Source organism: Agelaius phoeniceus, chromosome 12 (genome assembly GCF_051311805.1).
Source record: "Agelaius phoeniceus isolate bAgePho1 chromosome 12, bAgePho1.hap1, whole genome shotgun sequence".
NCBI classification, from domain to species: Eukaryota; Metazoa; Chordata; class Aves; order Passeriformes; family Icteridae; genus Agelaius; species Agelaius phoeniceus.
The window spans coordinates 14,343,664-14,364,749 of record NC_135276.1 but is presented as its reverse complement, the minus strand read 5'-3'; the positions used below and the strand labels follow the sequence as shown (position 1 = coordinate 14,364,749).

Below are 21,086 nucleotides of genomic sequence, written 5' to 3'. Positions count from 1 at the left end.
ACTGGAGCAGGCACACACAGAGACGTTGGTAACAGCAGTAGTGGCACATCTTTCTCACAGTAGCAAGAGATGTTTTGGCTTGATTTATGTACATTAATTTAATGTACAATTAATTAAATTTAATTAATTAATTAAATAATTAAATGTGTGAGCTAAATCCCAGAGAGCTTCCACCCAGAGGAGCAGGGACACCAGTGACCCAAGGAGCATCCCCTGGGCAGCATTCCTGCTTCTGGCCCCACATCACCCTGGGTTCCTGCCCACAGAGCCCATTTCTTTGGCTGTAAAGATCTATTTTCATTTCTACTCAATGTCTCTCTCTGTGGTCACCCACCTAATAAAGGTTTGTACATCTTCACAGCCCCAGCACCCCCAGCTTCTCCCCATTCTCTCCCCATAGCTCTATTCTGCCCACCTAAGATTTTAAATCAAGCTCTTTCTGTGCACTCAGCATCCCCTCAAGGAAGGTGCCTGCTCCCTAGCCCACACGCAGGCAGCAAGGACAGAAACCACCCCCGTTGAAAGGAAATTAGCAGCGGCCCCTCTGATACAGCCAACACTGAGAGGGGTGCCAGGTTCTCCTGGCTGGAAATGAGATGGAAACGCACCTAGAATCCAGCTGCAGCTGCTCTCCCACCCTCTTCAGGCTCTCTCCAGCAGGCCCCAAGGAAGGATCTCTCTGCTCGCCAGGAGAAAGGAAGGTCTGTGACCTGCCCGTGCCTCCTGACCTCGGCTGCCTCCGCAGGCTGGAGGGGCACGGCGGGACGAGCGCGGCTTTAAAGGGCGTCACAGCGGAAGGGACATTGTGCAAGGCAGCTTCCCACGCCAGCACAGCTCCCGGTTCCCAGAAAGCTGCCCGGGGTATTCCCGAGGGCCGAACGCCCTTGTGCTGGGTTTTGCCTGATGGAAGAAGGAATTGCCCACAGGAAGTGCAGTGGGAAAAAGGGGATGGGGAAGTTGTGCCTGCCTGTGTTGATGCTTCTGCTATTTTGAGCACCACAGCGTGTTCTGCTGTGCTGGCAGGTGTGGGAAGGTTTGCCCAGGGCACTGGGACACCCACAGCAAGGGCTCTGTGCCCTGCTGAACTTGCTGCATGTGCAGCGAGACCCCCAGAGCACAGCCCTGCTCCTCTCCCAGCCCCAGGAGCCCCCAGCACCAAAGGAGCTGGGCTGTGGGCACCAGTGCTGGAAGCAGGGCTTGACCTCTGCTGGGCCTGCAGGAAGTTTTGCAGATGGCTTCGTCAGAGAGCCGGGCTAATTTTGGGAAGCTCTGGGGTTTACGTGATGCTATTGCCCAACTTCAGAAAAGTGAGTGCAGCTTCTGCTTACCCAGAGCCCCAACGTCACACAGCTTTGCTGAGAATATCCCCTGCAAATCTCCTACCTCACTGTGCCTGGTGAGGGGAGCCAGGAATGGTGGCTCCAAGGGCCATCGGCACCTGGAAAGGGACACGTGAAGGGTGGGAGAACAGACTTGTGAGCAGCCCTGGGGGATACATTTCCCAGACCCTTTTTAGAAAGTTTTATTTTTCAAAATATACAGTTTATTTACAATTGTAGTGTCTACAGTTTTACATATAAATTTATTTCAAACCTTTAAATATCTGCAGTAAACATGAGGGAAAAAAGAATAAAAAATAAAATCACAGGATCAGCAAAAAAAGGCATCTCATAGTAATTCTTTTCATTGGAGTTTGAGTTTCAAGTAGCCAATGTCTACAAAAACCATGAACTTGATAAATCTGACAGAGAGATATGGGTTAGAAAAAGGCACAATCCAGAGCTGTGGGACCTGCCCCGAAAGGGCTGCAGGCCAAGAAAACCCTGTGCTGAGATGGGCTGGGAGAAGGACCTAGGACAGGGAATCCCCTTGGCATGAGTTAGGCAATGAAGGCAACTGCAGCGTGTCGGGTGCCCTGGGGAGAGGGCAGCCCAGGAGAGACAGGGGCTCTGGCAAGGTGCCAGGGCAGAGGAGGGAGGGTGGCATCAGGCACTTCATCTTTCAGGCAGCAGATCTGCCCGTGCATCCATAGCCTGGAGCGGGAGGGCAGCGAGGTAGGGCAGGAGTGCACCAGGGAACCCCACAGCCTCTTCCTCCCCTTTCCTCACCATCCTCAGCCCCCCATCCCCTTGCCAGTGCCACAGCTGGACCACAGCAGTCCACAGGGATGCTCCACTTTGGAGTCACTGCTGTGGCACAGCCCCCAGGAAGGGGGCGGGGGGACACCAGCCCCAGTGCAGGGGAACAGAGCCAGCAGCTGAGCACTGGGCTGGGGCTGTCACTCCTCTTTCTTGAAGGTCTCCTCAGGGATGAGTGTCCGGAAAGGATAATCCCAGAAGCGTGTGCTGATGCCAAAACCTGTGGGCAGGGAAGAGAGAGTTCAGCCCATGGCACCATCATGCATGTTGCAAGGGCTCTGTGTTAACTGGTGAGGGAGGAGTGGCCACATTTTGGGGAGGGAGGAAGGCAAAGTGAAGATGAGGAGGAAGAGCAGAGGGAGCAGGAGCTGGCTGGGCCATGCCAACAAGCCCCATGGATGATAGCTTATCTGGATGAGGTGTTTTCTCCTAGGAAACCGGGCAAAGGGCAGGTTGAGCAAGCACTGGGCTGGGGAAAGTGTGGGGCGGATCTGGGGAAGCCCAGGGCCTCACCCTACAGCTGTCAACACCTCCCAGCAGGAAGAGATGCTGCCCTGGGCAGGGATAGGCACTCACAGCCCAGCACCATGGGGGTTTGGCATTCCAGGCAGCACTGATGCCCACCAGTGAGACAGGTGCTGCCTTCACCCCTGCTCTGGCTCCCCATCCTCACCCTGAGAGCCAGGAAATATTCTCCCTGGGCCACAGCACCTCACATGCTGCTTCCCCAGCAGCAGAGTGCTTGACTTTCCTCAAATCCCAAATATTTTGGAGCAATCAGCTGCACCCATGCAGGTAGACTGGATCTTTGACATCCCTTGCCCCTTCCAGCATGCACGGGGAGCTCGTCACTACCTGATTTTTGGTGTTCAAAGTGGTGCTTGACGTGGTAAGCCTTGAGGCCGTACAGGTAGGTGCCCTTTTTGGGCGAGCCATAGTGGAGGTAATAGTGCATCATGTCGTAGATGACGTAGCCGCAGAGGCCCCCGACGAAGACGGAGAGCCCCAGCACCTCGGGCAGCAGCAGCCGCAGCACGCCGTAGAAGAAGCCGATCACCAGCGAGGCCGGCACAGGAGGGAAGACCAGGCGGGAGCTGTCGAAGGGAGACTGGAAGCAGAGAGGGATGGTGGGACAGGCAGCTCTTGGCTCACCCTTCCTCCCCCTGCACATCCCTGCCAAGCATCAGGGAAACCCATCTGGGAGAAGCCAACAGCAAGGACCCTCCCCAGAGCTGTACCCGGTGGCAGGAGCAGCCCCCCCACATGCCCAGGTAGGTGGTGGCTTTATCTGGTAGGTGCCCAAGATCCACCTTTCCTCCAGCAAAGCTAGAGGGAGCCTATGGCTCTTTTGGTTTTCCCCCTTACCCAACCACACAGCTTGAAAATTTAACTCCAGCTCCTCCAGGGCTGTTTTACAGCCTTTGCTGGTGTTGGGCAAGTGCCTCGCTTGGGATGCCACCAGTCACACTGAACAGGCAGCAACAGGCTCTGTCTGGGCAAAGGCCACCATTCCCACGGCCCAGCTGGTGCCAGCGGGGGCGGGAGCTGCGGCTCACCTTGTGATGCTGCCCATGCAGCAGGAAATGCAGCGTGATCAGATAGTAATTGCTAGCGGGTGGCTTCATGTGGAAGACAAAGCGATGGATGAGGTACTCTAGCAGGGACCACAGGATCATTCCCAGGAGGAATATGAAGGGGAAGTAGTATTTGTGGACGGGGATGGAGTACTCTACACAACGAGACATGCAGTGGTCAGCAGGGCAGGCGCAGGTGCTTTTATCCATCACCATCCTCCCGCTGGCATCAGGGTGATGCTCAGCTCTCCCTCCCTCCAACCACTCATCCACCTCCTGTCCTGAGCTCCTCTAGGGAGCTAACTGCCCAAGCTCTGCTCTAAACCACATTTTCCATTGATTCCTACTAATTTACAGGATCAGCCAGCTTCTTGCTGCCTCAGGAAGACAGTGAGGGGAGCTCCCTGCATTCCAGATTCCAACATGGGCTTGGATGTGCACTCTAGGGACTGTGTCACCATTACAAAGCTGTTTCACCCACCAGAACAAGGCAGGAGGGACCTAAGTTGCACAGGCAGCACTTGTGACAGTAAAACAGTGCTGTTGGTGTTTATTTTTTGGGGGGAAAAAGAAAAGACTTGTTGGTCACTTTCCCCCGCAGAACATTTTTCAGCCACCTCCTTCTTTCAGGGCTGGCTGCCAGCCCTGTGTCCTTCCTAGCAAAATTTGGATTGCCCCAAAACCCACTTATTTTTAGGGAAAAAAACCCCACAAAACTTGGCAGCAAGGTGCTGAATGCCACAGGGAGCAGGGAGTGCCTGTGCAGCCGGCACTCCCCACCCCACAGCCGGGCACAGCTGGCACTGGGTGGCACCTTGCAAAAAAAATAGGGAACCCAGCAAAAAAGAAAAAAAAAAAAAAAGAAGACAACAAAGAAGACAGCTTGCCCCGGCCACGCTTGTTGTTCCCGGGGGAGCAGGGAGCAGACAGTGGGAGATTCAAGGGCAGGCGCTTGGGGCGAACAAGCCCCGCTCTGTGCGGAGCCAGCGGCGCTGAGAGCCGGGTTTGTTCACCGGCATTCAGCCGGGCCGGGGTGGGCGGCAGCGGCGATGGGAACACGCCCCAGCACCCGCAGCGCTGTGGGCACTGAGGGAACGAGGCAGGAGGGAGCAGCCCAGGCCAGCGGGCTCTGTGCCTCTGCTGATCCCTGGGGGACCAAACCTTGTGGTGAGAGGAGGGGAATGGAGGTGGGCAGGCACAGGGCGCTTCATGCAGGGGCCATGCTGGTGGCCACAAGGGAGAGGTGCTGGTGACCACAAGGGAGAGGTGCTGGTGGCCACAAGGGAGAGGTGCTGAGCTGCTGCTCTTGCACGTGGCTTTGGGGAGCAGGTACAGAAGGAGGGATGAGGAAGGGATGCAGGTGTCCAACCAACCCATTCCTGCCCCATGGCCCAGAGTGGGGTCAGCAATGCTTTGCTGCTGCTCGTACCTGTGGTGAAGGAGGAGAAGAGCCTGGTGTTGCCCTGAGCAAGGGAGGTGTAGCTGACCCAGCTGAGATAGAGCACCACGGGCGTCCACACCATGAACACCACATACCTACGGGGCAGAAGGAGGTGTCAGAGGAAGTGTCCTGCTTGCTGGTGAGCCATCCCCCCTCCCAGGGCAGGCACCACCCGGGCACAGTGCAGAGCTCACCATGCTGTCTTGGAGAGGAACTCCAGGAAATCCGAGTGGAAGAGGCGGATGGGCCGATCCACGGGCTGGTGCACCCACTCATCGTACTTCTCCCCTAGGTAGCCCACCTGCCACAGCAAGGGCTTCTGCCAGTCCACCAGGTCCTGGGGGAGCAGACAGTGGTTGTAGTGCTGGGGAACCCACAAACCATCCCAGTACCAGGCACAAAGCTGAGCTGCTGCTGCTGCAGGATTCTGGGCTGCAAACCCCTCCCATGCCCCAAGAGCAGTTGCCTCTGGTTCCAAGGTGCCCTGAGCTCTCCACAAGCACCAGCACAGGGCAGACAAGGGGCCAAACACACCAAACACAGGCTTGGCTCACCCCTGTGCCACCAGGTACCTGCCAGTGGATCAAGGTGAAGGTGGCTGTACCCAGACCTGGCTCAGCATCAGGCCCTGATAACTGAGGCTCTTTGCCTCTTGAGCTGCCAAGATTAGATAGTGAGCAGTGATATGGCCCAGCAGAACCCCTCTGGTGCCATATGGATCCCATCCCCATGGCACTGCCCCAGCCAAGGACATTTCTCCTTGTGCAAAGGACACATGGGGTGGCCACAGCTGTTTGGGCACCCCAGTGAGGAGCAAATTGGGAAGGGATGGGGAGCAGGGATACAGGATGGGAACACCGACTCCAGCAGTGCTGCTGAGCATGGCTGAACTCAGGTGCAAGAGTAAGAAGGGACCTGCGTGGGTACACATGTTGGCATGGCATGAAAATGAAACTGGCAGCACCACCTCTGACACTGCTCAGCATCCCTGGACACATCTTCTGCTGGCCTGACCAGACGAGGTAGATTCTTGGTCCCACCCCTATGCCAGGACTGAAACCACTCTTGTCTGGCCAAGCCCTGTGTCTGGCAGCTCTCCTTGGGCTGCTTGTGCCACACAGCACTGGCACAGCCATCTGGCACCTGGGGCTGTGCTGCCAGTGGTGGGGATGGCTCCGTTCAGGGCATCCCAGGGCAAGGAGCCAGGGTGGCTGTAGGCATTTTGGGGGCTCTGCTGCAGGCAGGGATGAACACAATCACACAGGAGGGGAAACAACCCCAGCTGGTGTATGGGATGGGAACAGAGCCATTCTCTACTGGGGGGAAAGTTAAAGCAAAAAGGTCACTTGGAAATGGACACTCTCTTTTAAAGGTGCCCAGTGATAAAATATTACCTGGGGGGGTAGAAAGATGTTCTCCTGCTCTAAAAAAACCCCAAGTTTCTACAGGATAAAAGCATGCTCACCAACCAGCTGGGACCATGCAAGATGTGGTGACCAGATGGTGCTATGGAGGGCAGGGACAGCCAAAGGCACCTTGGGGACAAATCCCCCCTGTTGTGGCAGCTTGGGAAGCAGCTGGCAGGGCAGGAAGCACCCTGCACACACAGGGATCACCCTGCCCAGGCTGGGGAATCCCTTCCTGCTCATTTCAAGTGCTTAGGCAAGGGAAAAAAAAAAAAAGTAATAAAATAAATAAAGCAAGAAAGAAATAAAAGCAAGCAAGGTGTGGCTTGGCAACACTTCCCTGTGGAAGGGCACAGCTGCTGTCAGAGAAAGGCATCTCTCCCATGCTGCTGCAATGGGAGCCTCCCAGCGTGGCCACGCCTGTGCAATAAAGCATGAGCAATGCCATCCACACCAGGAGAAAGGGCACAAGTGGCTGGGTCAGTTTGGCTCCCTCATGTCATCCCTCCCATCCAACAGCCCAGCAGAAACCCAGCACTCACGCAGGGAAGAGGAGACCTGGTGTTTCCAGGAGCACTCTGGCAAACAGTGTAGGAGAGACTCCAGAGCTCTTACCCTCTCCACATGCACTGTTCTGTAGCAGAGATCTGTCTGCTCTGGAGTCTGGGCTGCAGACACCTCCTTCTCATCCACTGTCTCAGAGAGGCCCTGGAAAGAGAAGGAAAACTCTGTGGTGAAGCACCAGTGGTGGATTCAGCTGGGATGGTGATGGCTGTAGCACTCAGGGGTATGGCCAGAGTGAGCTCCTGTCTGCTAAATAAATATGGGGAAAAATCTGGTGAATTTAAGTCAGTCAGTTCCTGCAGAGCAGGTTTCCTGAGGGAAGCAGCTGCTAGTGAGCTGCCCTGCCCTTCAGACATTGTGGGCTCAGCGCTCTTTGGAAACTCCTCTTGAGCCCAGTGTTTGGAATGCCCTGCCTGTGGCCAGGACAGCACGGCAGAGTGGCCACGCAGAAACTCTGGGCCCTGGGACAGCACCTTCCCCTGCAAATGGGCAGTGCCATGGCAGAGGTCACCTTGGCACTGCCAGTAAAGCCTGGGGCATTGCTGGGTTACTGCTCCCTCCTCCCACCCCACTGATCTCCAACAAAAGCCCAGCTTGGCTTTTTGGTCCCTCAGAGAGCTGGGCTGGCAGGCCTGGCCAGTGTGGTACAGCTGGTGCCACCACCCTGCCTGTGGGCACAAGGAAAAACACACAGAAGGAGCGACCTTGTCCAGGGAAAAAGACAAAGTGTCCTTCACAGGGTGACACTGGGCTGGCTGCCTTTGCCGTGGGCTGTGGGAGATGAGGTGGGGTTCGGTCGTGGCTCAGGAGAGCACCTTGAGGCACAGGGGATGCAGTGGCGGCAGGATGGAGACCCAGCTGCGGTCCCGCTTGCAGGGCGGGCTGAGAAACAGGAGGAACCTGCCTTGTCTGATGCTGGGACGCAAACACGGTGCCAGCTGCCAGCGCCAGCCTCCTTCCTGCAGCCGTGCCAGCCCTGGCGCCGGTGGGGGCTCGCTGGGCCTGGGCCGTGCCCATGCAAAGCCCGGACCAGCCGTGCCCCCCGGCAGCAGCGCCGGCTCCCCTGCAGGACGTGCCGAGCATGCCTTTGTCCCGCTCTGTCAGCCCGGGTTACCCATTAACCCGGAGCAGGGCACGGCGTGGCCGCAGCTCAGCCGGGCCCGACGGGGCTTCAGCTGTGCCGCTTCCAGACTGGGAGGATTTTCTCCCCGCTCCTCCGTGGATGCTCTCCCCACCGCTCTGACAGGGATGCGCTGCCACCCTCTTGAGAGGAATACCGCCCTGGCAGCTGCAGGAGGGCCTGGGATGCAGGAAAACCGGTGTCACCTTGCCAGGGCGTCAGGACTTAACCCTGTGCCTTGCTGGGGACACCCAGGCAGGGCTGAGGCACTGTTTACCCACGGCAGGCACTCCTTGCAAGATGTGCTCCCACCCCATTTCTCAGGCTAGCCGGATTAAAAGCCTCATTCTGTCGGTACAGGAACTGCATTACCCAGCTCTGAGGCAACCTCTTGCCTGGGGCAGCGGGCATGGGAGGACAGGGGATATTTCCACCAGTATTTCCAGGCGGGAATCCCACTGGCATCAATTTTACTGCAGGCAGACCACCAATATGAGATGATGCCATGCGCCACCACACCTCTCTGTGAGGATTCTCACTGCTATTTTCCATGCTGCACACTCTGTCCTTCATTCAGCCAGACATTCCAAAAACGTAGGTCAGATGGGACGTCTTAAAATTCAGCAAAGCATGGTGGATTTCTGGTTTTGCCTCTGCCCTGCAGGTGCTATGGAAGAAGATTTGGCTTTAAGAGAGTGAAGCAGCTTATCCATGCCCTGAGAAACGAGCTGGGGCTCTCCACCTTCATGCTTGCACCACAGCCCAGCCAGCAGCAGGAAGGATGCTTAGGAAAGCTGGGCTGACGCAATGCCCGGCACCTCTCCTCCCTTTTCCGAAATGTTCACACACCTCCAGTTCCCCTGCCCATGGATGCCTAAGCACCATGTCATGCCTGGAGGCTTCCTGGTCCTCCCAGGTCAGGGAGATGGACTGGGGGCTCACATCCCACCTCACCACCAGCACCTGGGCTGGGTGCCATCAGTGACATGCCACTGCCCTATGGGCTATGGCAGCTCCCTGTTAGCACCTGAATCTTCTCCTACCCCTCCTCTTCCTCAGCTGGGGAGCAGGAGGAAGGCTCTCCTCTTGCTCACCCTGGAGTTGGCACTGAAAGGACTGGAGCTGTGTCGCAACCAGGACACAAACCACGCTGGCATGTCCCAGCTGGCTCCCCAAAGAGTGGCCTGTTCCTGCCTGCTCTAGGCACGCAGGGGCCCTGCTGAGATCCAGCCCCATGGCACCTGAACCACTGCTGGGGCTTCTGCCCATTCTCCTCTAAACAGGTGGGTTGGGAGGAGGCTGAAGGGCTGTGCTGAGCTGGGCTCTGCTGTCACCTGTGGGTGGTGAAGATGCACCTGAGCTGTCCCCAGGCAAACAGGTCCTGCCAGGGAAGATGAACAAGGGGCCCGATGCAAGGAAGGGAAAGTTAACGCCTACAAGGCACTGTACCTGTGAGTGAGGAGCAGTCCTGGTGAGGTGCTGCTGGTACACACAGGGCCAAACACCCAGGGCATGGCATGATCCAGTGACTGGGTGACCCAGCATCCACCTGAGAGCATCTGGCTGCCCTGCGTGGGTCACACAGGGCGCTCAGCACTGGTCCTGCACCAGCTGGAGAGCACGGGCTGTGCCAGCCCAGTGCTGTCCTGCATCAGGGCTTGGGGCATTAAAAGAACAAAATCCAGTTGTGATGTGGGCTACAGACAGAAGGGGTGGTCCAGCACAGGGTTCAGTGTTCTTGGGACACAGGCAGAGAAGCTGGAAACCTCCCCCTGGCCCAGACAGGGCGATGCTGCCTGCAGACAGCTGCTCTGCCAAAAGCCTGGACCCAGGGGGATTTTCCACCCATTTTCCCAGTGAGTCAAACCCCAGAGGAGTCCTACCATACCTCTGCATTGCTCCACAGCCTCCAGCACCTTCACTGAGCTCCTCAGAGGCTCAGTTTGCATGGGACAAGCTCTGTTGGCAGTGCAGGCACAGGCATGTAGCATGAGGACACCCCAGGAGGTGCAGAGGGCACCAAGCAAGGTGGGGGCACCATCCCACAGCACCACGCCAGCAGCACTGTGGTCTGTGTTCTCTGGCTGGCAGAGCCCCACAAGGCTGTGTCTTGGCCCATTAAACACTGGGTGCAGCAGGACTATTAAAAGGAGGTGAATTGAACTGCTAATCATAGGAGCAATATAAAAAGTGACTTCTTGTTACATCAGCCCCAAAGAGGTGCCCCAGGTGTCCCGCCCACGTCCAAACGTGCTCAGGCTGGGATGCAAAGCCAGGGTAGGTGCAAAGCCAGGTGCAGCAATACAGGCAAGAGGAAGAGGAGGACAGTAAACCTGAGAAGGATGGAAGATTTACTGTGAGTCACAGCACGTCACGCAGCCCAAAGAGGCTGTGATGAAAGTCCCTCATTGCTCAAACTGGAAGGGTAATTAGATGATCCAGGTTCCCTTCTAGCAAGGCTGCTAAAATCCACTGTCTAGTTTAGGTAATTAGTGGTACTCACTTTGATCTCCCCTATATGTCCTGCTTGCATAGATAAAATATTTAGGGATTCATTTGTCCGTAGCCAAAAGGATTTGGGTGATGCAGAAAAGGGACCTGTGGCCAAAGGAGAGAGCCACTGGAAGGGGCATGGAGAGGCTGGACTTATCTTCTTTATCTCTCCTTCATTAACATATTTTTCCCCCTTTCCAAAATCCTGGAAATTCCTGTGGGAAGCAGGGGAGGATGCTGGATCCTGTGGGACCAGAGTATTCTGAATCCCTCAGCACGGGGATGATGCAGCTCTGGGACACGCAATGGGCAAGGAGAGGCACTGGCAAAGCTGTGGAGATCTGGAATCAAACTGGGGTAATGTAAAACTTCCTCCAAAGAGCTCTTTGGGCTGCACCTGCCCCAAAGCACCCAAAGCACGAACCCAAGCACCACTAAGGACACCACCTCTCCCCAGAGAGGACTTTGGGGGGGTGTGGAGTAGGGCAGGGCAGCTGACACATCAGTGCATGCTGTACACAGCCTCACCATGCAGCAGGCAGCTCTAATCCCTGCCCTGCGTGTTCCAGGCTGGGACGGTTTATCTGGCACCAGGCAGTGTCAGATCTCCCTGCACCCGGCGTTATCACGCCATGTATTTGCATTGGGATGGTGGCAGCTCCCCTCGGCACGGGAACCCGTTTGTCCGGTACCTTCCTACCCCAGCCCGCTGGGCTCGTCACGCCTGCGAGGAGGCGGCGGCTCAGCGAGTGTCCCAACAGAGGAGGTGCCATGGCCGGGATCCGTCCGGGGAACAGGCAGGCATTGCACCGGGGCTGAAACAAAGCCCCGTCTGTGGTGCTGGGGCCGAGGCTGGCCCTGGGCAGGACACGCAGCGAGAGCAAACAAGCAGCCAAAGGGACCGGCCGGTCACCAACCCCGCTGGGACACCTAGAGAGGAACTGCTGGGCTGGAGAAGGGGGCTGGGCTGGCTCTGCTGCTCAGCATCCTGCCCACGGCCGCTGGTGAGGGCTGGAAACTGGGTAGCAGTGCCCAGGGCCACCCGGAGGCTGTGGAACTTCCCTTCTGCCTGGACAGCACGGGACCGGCGCGGCAGGGACAGAGCTGTGTCCCATGCCCCACACCAGGCAGCCAGGGAGGTGGCTGGGCTCCTCAGCAGGGGCTGCTCACCACTGGCAAACCCCAGCGCCCAGCATCTTGGTCCTTCGTTGGGTGCTGACAGGGCCAGGAAGGGTGTCCTGTCCCAGTGCCCACTCTGTGCCATACAGTTCTGCTAAAACTGACACTGAGCTCCATCTCCTGCACCCCTCCAAAGACCCCAACACCTCCCTGCCACATTGGCACCCCAGATCCACCCATCAGCCCTGCTTCCTAGCATGGCAGGGAGGGACATGGCCGTGGAGTGGGACCCTGTAGGTACCCAGCTCTGTGCACTTGGCACCCTATGGGGCCCAGGGTCCCCTGCACCTCAGACCCAGAGAACTCCTGGGAGCCAGGAGGCACATGGGACCTTGGCACACTGCACACGTCAGGCACCACCCATGCAAGATCCCAGGAGCCTCAAACATCCTCTGTCCCCTTCACCCCTCATGCCCTGTAGACCCCAGATCCTACAGAGCCTGATCCTATGGGTCCTGTCCTGCTCACACCCAACACACACCATGTCCCATACAGCTCAGACTGAGATCTGGGTGCACTAAACAACTTATATGCTACATGCACCCCAGAAACTTCCTACCTTGTACACCCCAAAGCCTATCCAGCCTCTGTATGTCCTGAACAGCTTGGACACTGAGAAGCCTGGACCTGGAGTGCCCTACAGACCCTGTATGACTCAGACCCTGCACAGTTTGGATCCAGGGTGCCCTACAGACCCTGCACATCTTAGACTCCATGCACTCTGGACTTGAGATGCTCTATAAACCCAGCAGTGCCCAGATCCCAGAGAGTACAGACCTGGAGCACCCTATCAAAACTCAATCCAGGACCTAGGGCACCCCATAATCTCTCTGTACATCCCAGTCCCGGGACGTGGGGTGCCCTATAGAAGCACGGTTTTTGCCAGCCTGGGGACCTGGGGTGCCTTAGAGTGACCCTGCACATCCTGGATCGGGACCTGGGACTGGGACACTCACTGTACAGACCCTGCACATCCTGTATCAGGACCTGGGATCGGGACACTCACTGTACAGACCCTGCACATCCTGGATCGGGACCTGGGATCGGGACACTCGCTGTACAGACCCTGCACATCCTGGATCAGGACCTGGGATCGGGACACTCACTGTACAGACCCTGCACATCCTGGATCAGGACCTGGGATCGGGACACTCACTGTACAGACCCTGCACATCCTGGATCAGGACCTGGGACTGGGACACTCGCTGTACAGACCCTGCACATCCTGGAGCAGCACCTGGGACACCCTACAGCCTCTCCATTTGCCAGTTCCGGGACGTGGGGCACCCCACAGCCCTTATTCACCTGGACCCAGCGCCTGAGGCACCCCGCAGAGGCTGGATATACCTCCGGCTCCCCTCCAGCCCGTGTCCCCCCGGTCCCGGTTCGGCCCCGCGGCGGTACCTGCTCGTCGCCGGGCTCTATGTCCCCCACGTAGTACTGCTCCAGCCAGCGGCGGGCGTTCTCCGAGTGTCGGTGGGGCGGCCCGTCCAGCGCGGCGCTCACGTCGGTGCCGGCCCGGCGGCGCAGCAGCTGCTCCCCGCCCGGGTGCAGCCGCACGAAGCCGCTCAGGTCGTACAGGCGGCGGCGGCAGGAGACCAGGCAGGCGCCCTGCGCGCAGCGCGCCCGCACCTCGGCGGCGCTGAAGGACCGCGGCCCCGCCGTGGCCATGGCCCCGCCGCCGGTGCCCGTCCCGTCCCGCTCCGCTGCCCGTCCGAGTCCCCGTCCCGTCCCGCCGCCGCGCTCTGCCCGCACCTGCTCATCTGCATACATGCATATGCAGCCAGGCCACGCCCCGGGCCGCGCCCCGCCGCAGCCCATTGGGCAGCCAGGGACGGGTGGGGCACGGTTGGGGTGGGGAGGCTCCGCCCCAGCGCAGGTACCCTGGAAAGTGGGGATGAGGCATCCCTGGAGAGGCAGAACGGGGCGAAGGGGGCAAAGGGCACCCACGGGGGGAACGGGGAAATGAGGCGGCCCCAGGGGAGGGGAGTGCGCCCCCCTGGCCCAGGGGTACGGTCAGGGTGGGGAATGGGGGGTCTGGGCAACCTTGGGTGGGTTATGGGGGGCACCCCAGGGTGGAACTGGAGTATGGGCAGGGATGAGGCTGTGAGGGCATCCTGGGGTGGTAGCTGGGGGTATAGGGCACCCCTGGAGGAAATCACCCATCCCAAGTTACCAATCCCCCTCCAAGGCCCTCAGTGGCCAAGGCAGGGACACCCCAGTCCTGGCTCAGAGTGCCCAAGGAGAGCAGGGTCACCCAGAGGGGTCACCCAGAGGCCAACTCACCCCAGTGTCACTTGCTGCCAGGCTCCACATCCCTTTCCCAGCTGTCTGAAGATATATTTCAGTATTTAATTAAATTTGCAATTCGCCAGGGGGGCAGGAGCAGCCCCAAATACCCCAAAGAATGACAGCCAAATAATTAATAAAGAATTACAGGAAAGGAGTTTCCCATGCATTTTTTGGGAAGATTTCCCTCTGAAGCGAGGGGGGCTGCTTTGGGGTGACACCCTTGACCACAGGGGCTGGCCACGTGTCAGCAAACTTGGCGTTGCTGGCCACACCGAGCTGCAACCAGTGATTAAGGTGGGGTTTGCCATCCCAGGAATGGGGAGCCCCCCCAGCCCCACCTGTAAGGGTGGGTCATCCATCACACACCTCAGCCCCCCGGCCTTGGGGTGCTGTGGGGCGCAGGCCAGGCCCTCACTGAGGTCTTTAATCAAGGTGGATGCAAAACCTGCTGTGGCAGTCGGCTCCACCTTCCCACCCGGCTCCTGGCACAGCCCTGCCTCCTGCCTGGGGGAAAAGTCCTTTTTTGGGTGGGCAGGTTGATTTTGCACCCTGATAGGAACAGAAGGGTTAAGGGTGGGTATGCTCCTGGCTGGGGCTGCTGCAGCACCTGGGGTGGAAGCATTGGGAGCCCCCTTGGGGTGGAAGAAAAAAATATTTTCTGGGGGTTGGGAGGGCCAGAGTAGTCCTGAGAGGTTGCTGGGAGACCCCAAATGAATTGCTGGAGTGGGACGCTCTCCCAGGGGGGTTCCCCAATTCCCTCAATGGCCAAGGTGGTCCTGGTTGTGGCAGGTGAGCTCAATCTGGCACAGCCCTCTGGGCATTAGGGTGGCCTCTGGATGGACACTGAGGATTTTTTGATGAGCATGGGGGCAAGGCAGATCTGAATGAGCTGGGGCTCCCAGCTGGAGGCCACTGCACCCAATCCCAAACCAGGGACCCCAGACCCCAAGCATGCTCAGGTGCAGTGGCCACTATCCCTTTGTGAGGTGCTGGAGGAGATGGAGGGGACACCTGGCTGTGATCCCACCATGCAGTCCCCACTGGCTGTTCTTGCTTGTGCAGCCCAGCCCTACCATGGGTTTTGGGGCCACAGGCTGCCAAGGGCCACTCTCTGTAATCACCACTCATGGCAAAGGTGGGTCCAGCCTTTGCCAGCCCACAAAAATGCTGGGTGACCTGTGGGTCCCTGCTGCCATCCTCTCTCCCAAGCTCACAGATCTGTGGTCCTCAAATGTGCCACAGCAGGGCCCAGGGATATGAGCCAGGCTCTTGTGAGCTGACATTTCATCTGCCCATGTTTCCTCCTGGGCTCTGTGGTGGGGCTCTGTCCCCCCATGCAGGGCACAAGGGTGTCCCCACAGTGGGTGAGCCAGTCCCCACCTCTGCAGTGAGAATGGGGCACCCTGGCAGCTGCAGAGCAGGAATGCACTGAGCACAGGGGGCACTGGGACAGGGACAGTGCTGGGAACAAACTGTACACCAGCATAACAGCACAAATTGGCAGCAGAGGGTTGTGCCAATGCCCTGTCTCTGCTGCTGTGCTCATCCCTGTCCCTGTCCCTGTCCCTGCACCGTGCCAGCCCCAGGACAAGCAGGATCAGGAAGTGTAGCTCGTTTGCTGATCAGCCTGGCTGGAATGAGAGCAGCCAAGTGGCTTTGGCTCATCAGTTCCTAAACTGGTTTCCCCACCAGACAGACGGACAGACGCTGGGGCTGGCACACAGGAGACAGCAGGAATGTGCTGCTGGGCTCGGGGCAGGATCAGGCCCTGCACTGCTGGAGGGGCTGATGCTGGGATAATGGAGCAAGGAGAAGGAGGCCAGTAGAGACTCTGCTTGGTATTGCATCCATGGGAAAGGTTGTTCCTCTCTGCTAAACATTCCCTGTTTCTCTGCCAAACTCGATCATCAGGGATTAAACTTCCTTCTCTGCACATGGAGAGCCTCAATGGGGATAGGGAAGGCACACCACACTTGTTACACCCTCAGCAGGAAAACAAATAGGGTTTAAAACGCTGACAGTGGCCTTTAGGGCACAGCGTGGGTTGTCGTGGGAGCCCTCTCCCTCTTCCAGCCCCGTCCTTGGGAAAGCTAATGGATATACAGGTAACAGCTCCTGGGATGCACTTGGCAGGCAGCTGAAGCAAGTTTTGGCAAGCAGCTGTTTTCAGGGTCAGACCTAAGGTCTTCTGCCCTCGTCATCCTCCTCTGCACCGGCCTGGGAAGGGTGCCAGAGCAGGGGTGGGGTGCGTGGGCATCTCTGCAGAGCACTGCTGCTGGGCTCTCTGGATGGAGCTGGCCAGGGATGGAGCTCCTCTCCTTGGCAGTGTCCAGTCACTCCTGGAGCCCTGGCACACCCGCGGCACCAGGGATGCCCTGAGGGAAGTGGTTTGGCACCCCTCCCATGCAGTGCAAAGAGTGCTCCCGCCTCGTGCAGAGCAGCTGGTTTAATCCAATGCCCCCTTGCTCCTGCTCCAGCAGAAACCATGGATGGGTCATCCCCTGCCCTGCAGCACGGCTGAGCGCACTCCCGAGCACTGTGCATCAGCTGAGGGCTCTATCAATTCACCCGGCTTGCCCATGGCAGCATCCCCAGAGCTGGTCTGGGGCACACTCTGGCCCACAGTCGCTGCCTGAGCAGTCCCTGCTCCCCTCCCTTCTCTAAGGCTGCAATTCAGAGCGAGGTTTGGCCTCACTGGGGAACTTTTTGCACTTGGCACCAAGTTATTGCAAAGGGCAGGTGGATACGGGGACAGGCAGTCGGGGGTGGGCAGCACAGAAGGGGCAGGCGGGGGGCACCACCACGCCCCATTTCTGACCATTTACTGCTGCCCTGCACAGCAAAGGCAACAACGTTTCTCTCTTCAACCGGCTCCAGGCAGGCGGAATAAGCCGGCTGTGTTTCCTTGCAATAGTCACTTCTGCACGGAGTGGGGCTGCTCCCAAAGGAACCACCAGACATGCTGCAGGGTGTGAGAGAAATGCCGGCAGCATCCGGGAAGAATTCCACCTACCTGTGCAGGGCTGCACAAACACCACGGCAAGGGCTTTTCCGCCTTCCTCTGAAGTGCCGGCGTGCTCCGCCTCGGGGGCATTCACATACTACGGAGATGGACCGTAATGGACTGTAATAACACACTAAATACCACGATTTGTCGGTCCGTCACCTTTAAATAACAAATCTCCTTTCCCTTCCAAGCTCCAGGAGCACTCGAGCATGGAAATGAGAATGCTTCCCAGCTGAGTGGCTGTCACGGAGGGAGGCGGAGGGCGGGAGCGCTCCCCAGCAGCTCCGGGCCAGGAGCGCCCCGGCCCCGGGGCTGCGGCGGCGCCGGCAGGACCCCGGTGCCCCCGCCCGCTTTCCCGGGGGGCAGACGCTGCCCAGGGCCTCCCCAAACTGCAGCACGTGGGCTTGGGCTTGCCCGCAGCTCAGACGCCGCCCGGCTTCGCTTTCCCAAGAGGAGCCTCACAACCGCGGGCAGTTCCCAGGCTGGTGTGGCAGGTGCCAGCACATCGTCCCTGCCAGCGCTGGGGGACAGATCTTTGGGGGCTCTGCTACTACCGAGCCCCTGCTTTGGGGCGCAGGGAGAGAGCCATGGGTGCAACACTCACCACCCACTGGGAGGGAGAGCTGCTGGGGGCTCCCCCCAGAGAGAGAGCCATCAGAGCAACACCACATTCTATCAGAACAGCACTTAAAAAAATAATTTTAATGTTTTAATTGGTTAAGATACATAATCTGTTTTTTCCACAGCAGGATCCCACTGCCTGAGCTAGCACAGGGGTTGGGAAGGGCAATGGCACGTGGCCCCACTCAGCAGGCAAGCGTGGGAGAAGGGATTGGTGCCAGTACAGGTAGGGGTAGCTCCAGCTGGCTCATCCCTGGCACACATTAACCCAAATCCAAAGCTCAGGCTGAAGCCAGCCCTGGAGAGGCACAGGCTGCACATTCCAGGTGTGCACACACTGCACAGCAGCATCCCTGCACTGGGAGTAGCTTGCAGGCACAGCCCCAAACAGACAGATCCATCAGTACATTCCCCAGTTATGCTCCACAGTTAAACCTATTGCCTCCATGGATTCCACCATTCTTCCAAACCCCCTTTTTCCCTAGAAACTGCTGCCTCCCTGTTGAAGAGCCTCATCACTCCAGCAGCAGCAAATCTCAAATTAACTCTAATTTTCCCCATAGAGCTTGGAAACAGCCAAAAGGAGCTGTATTGAGTAAGTGTCCTCTTTGTGTGCTCTCAGTGAAGGAGCAAAGGCTTTCTAAAACACCACATCTAAAAGACAGTGTGGATCCCAAACTCAAAAGGCAGATGCCTTTCCCAGTGACCAGGAAGTATCACCACTAAGACAGGGACAAATTAAAGTGCATTTTATCACCTGGTCAGAGCAGGAGATGGAGACACTTTAAAGCCTAACAGTACTAAAACTGCTGGAAGCAACTAATCCCAGGGACCTTGGGTGCTTATCTGGGCTTTTCACAGGTACCGACTAGTGAGCAGAAATTATTTAAGATGTAATCCTGAAAAATGCCATTTCCTTTCCTTGCTTTGTGGGGAAATCTAAACGATGTAAACAGCCATTCAAAGTAAGGACCCTGCTGCTTCCAGGGAAACTCTGAGCACAGTTCCATGGACTATTTCCTCTTCAAGCGCCACTTACAACTCACCTTCAGAGGTTACTGCTGCTTGAGAATTATTTCTGCTTTGTGTAAAACAATTGTTTTGCTCAGTTTGAGCCCATGTAAGGAGGTACCTGGAAAAGACTCTACATTGCTGAAGTGAGTTTGGCTCTGCCAGGTGGGCCCCTTCCAGGGGAGCTTTCAAAAACCTCTTCATCCCAAACTAAGGAATATTCATACACCCTTCTGCAGGAGAGAGCAATTTTTCTGGTCTGGCATCCATTGCCAGCAATGGACACAGGGAATTTGGTCAAATTGGTCAGAAAGCAACCTGGGAAGCATAGGAGTAATGGAAGCACTTGTAAACATCACCACAGCACACCGCCAGGACGTCCTGCTCCAGCTCCTTGCGGCGACCTCCTCCAGAGAGAGCGGAGCAGAGCAGAGCTGACTCAGCATGGCTTGGGAATTAAATATTCAATCAGTGCCCGCTGTCCCCAGTGCTCAGAAGGTGCTCTCGAGCAGGCAGTGGCACCCACAGCCCGTGGGACAGACCTCCTGGGTGCGGAACCACTCCATCATGTGGCTGGTGTGGCCGCCGTGGCCGCAGGTGAGGCAGAAGTTGGAGGAGCCGCGCACGGCCACGTGGCAGATGGCGCACTGGAAGGTGAAGCCCTTGCAGACGGCGCACTGGGTGCCGCGCACCTCGCTGCGGCAGTGGCTGCAGTACACGCCAAACTCTGCCAGGGGAACACACACACACATACACAGAGGGGGACAGTCAGTGCTGGAATCGCAGACAAACAATCCTGCAAACAGCCCCTCACACTGCCTCAAAGCTCCACCAGGATGGGAGGGTGTTCAGAGATCTTGGTTTGTTCTCCACATGCGATTAAAGGAATGTGCAACTGGAGCACTGAGGCACTGACTGGCCCACCAATTCCCCTGATGGCTACAGCTGTCTGCTGGAAATGTGAGGTGGATTTCAAGCCTTGGAGACACTGACTCATGAAGGCTTCCTGCTGGTCTCATCCACCTCTTAGCACTATGAAGTGTCACTAAGCAAGCAAGAACAGCCTCCATTTCTCATCAGAGAGTCCCGCCTGATGCTCCTGCATCAGACTCTCAGCCATGGAGGAGCAAAGGCAGTGGATTAAGTCACCTGTTTTCACTCCAATTACTCCCCAGAAGTTGTCTCGGGTGTCAAAGCGAGACTACTGCTGTTTCTCTGGCATCCTTCACCTGTTTTTCTCCCCCCAGGTGAAGCACATCTGTTTTTATAGGTCTGTGAAGAAGACAATTTGGTAGCTGTCCTTAACCTGGGCATCTATGCTGCTGAAAGTATTTTGGGAGGAAAGTTCTCTTTACCTATTTGCTGGCTAGCTCACCTAGTTAGAGATCTTGCAATTTTAACAGAAGGACACTTTGGCCCAGGATCAGAGATGAAGACAGGGCATCTCAGAGGGAATAAAGGTCATTCATCAGCACAGAGCTGAGCATTGCTGGCATGGCAGTATGTGAATTTTTCAGCTTTCCTGGAGAGATATTACAGCCTACAAAGCCCTTGAACCAACACCTGCAATCCTCACCTCCACCCAGAACTGTGAAGAAGTCAAACCCATTTACTGGCAGAGCTGGCCTCTGTCAGAGGTTAAATGCCACATTTGCTGCGACATTTCAGTAACCAATGGACACTTCATCCATGTAGCAGGATGCTCTGCCTAAGCAGGAATAAAACAGCTTGGATTCTGCCTTACTTGCAAGCTATCATTGATGGATTGAGCAGGAGGGGGGGTGGGCTGCTGTTCTTAGCGTTGAAGAATGCTGAAACCAGCTTGATCACACTACCCCAAATTATACCCATCGCATGGATAGGTAAGGCAAATGCTGGCATCAACAGGGATGTGAAAACCCTGGCAGGGAAGGGAGAGGCAGATGTTTACAGAAGAAGAAACCATAGAGCTGATAGCGTCTTACTCAAAAACAAAGCACGTTCTGTTGAGCAGGCAGGACAACATTTTATCTAAAATTGTGTGACTGACAGTCAATCACTCCATACCATAAAGACCAGTTCCATTTTTAAATGGTGAAAAATTTTAAGACACCTCCCTTAGGTGTGTGTGAAGATCCTTACCTTGGGTGGGGACACCCCTCAATGTCACTCCTCAAAGCTGAGTGAGAGAGATTTGCCCATGGTCATTGCTATGGATGGACATCAATGTCTATCTGATAATTTTTAAGCTAACTTTGATA

At 56.9% G+C, this 21,086-nt stretch overlaps 2 protein-coding genes across 4 annotated transcripts in view; both read right to left on the bottom strand.

Annotated features, from left to right (window-relative positions):
* Positions 1-1,493: 1,493 nt before the first annotated feature.
* On the bottom strand, positions 1,494-13,648 carry FA2H (fatty acid 2-hydroxylase). The gene is made up of 7 exons (XM_054640957.2): positions 13,320-13,648; positions 7,175-7,267; positions 5,348-5,490; positions 5,142-5,248; positions 3,695-3,867; positions 2,994-3,246; positions 1,494-2,358 (listed from the first exon to the last, which is right to left on the bottom strand). The coding sequence occupies exons 1-7, from the start codon at positions 13,584-13,586 to the stop codon at positions 2,279-2,281; spliced, it is 1,116 nt and encodes a 371-aa protein (XP_054496932.1). The 5' UTR covers positions 13,587-13,648; the 3' UTR covers positions 1,494-2,278.
* A 4,253-nt stretch (positions 13,649-17,901) lies between these two features.
* The window catches only part of WDR59 (WD repeat domain 59), a 49,055-nt gene continuing 45,870 nt past the window's right edge, over positions 17,902-21,086 (bottom strand). For all 3 annotated transcript variants that reach the window (XM_054640529.2, XM_054640522.2, XM_077185158.1), the window contains one exon: positions 17,902-19,573. In XM_054640529.2, the coding sequence (XP_054496504.1) occupies positions 19,338-19,573 (236 nt within the window). In that variant the 3' untranslated portion in view covers positions 17,902-19,337. The remainder of the gene's footprint in view (positions 19,574-21,086) is intronic.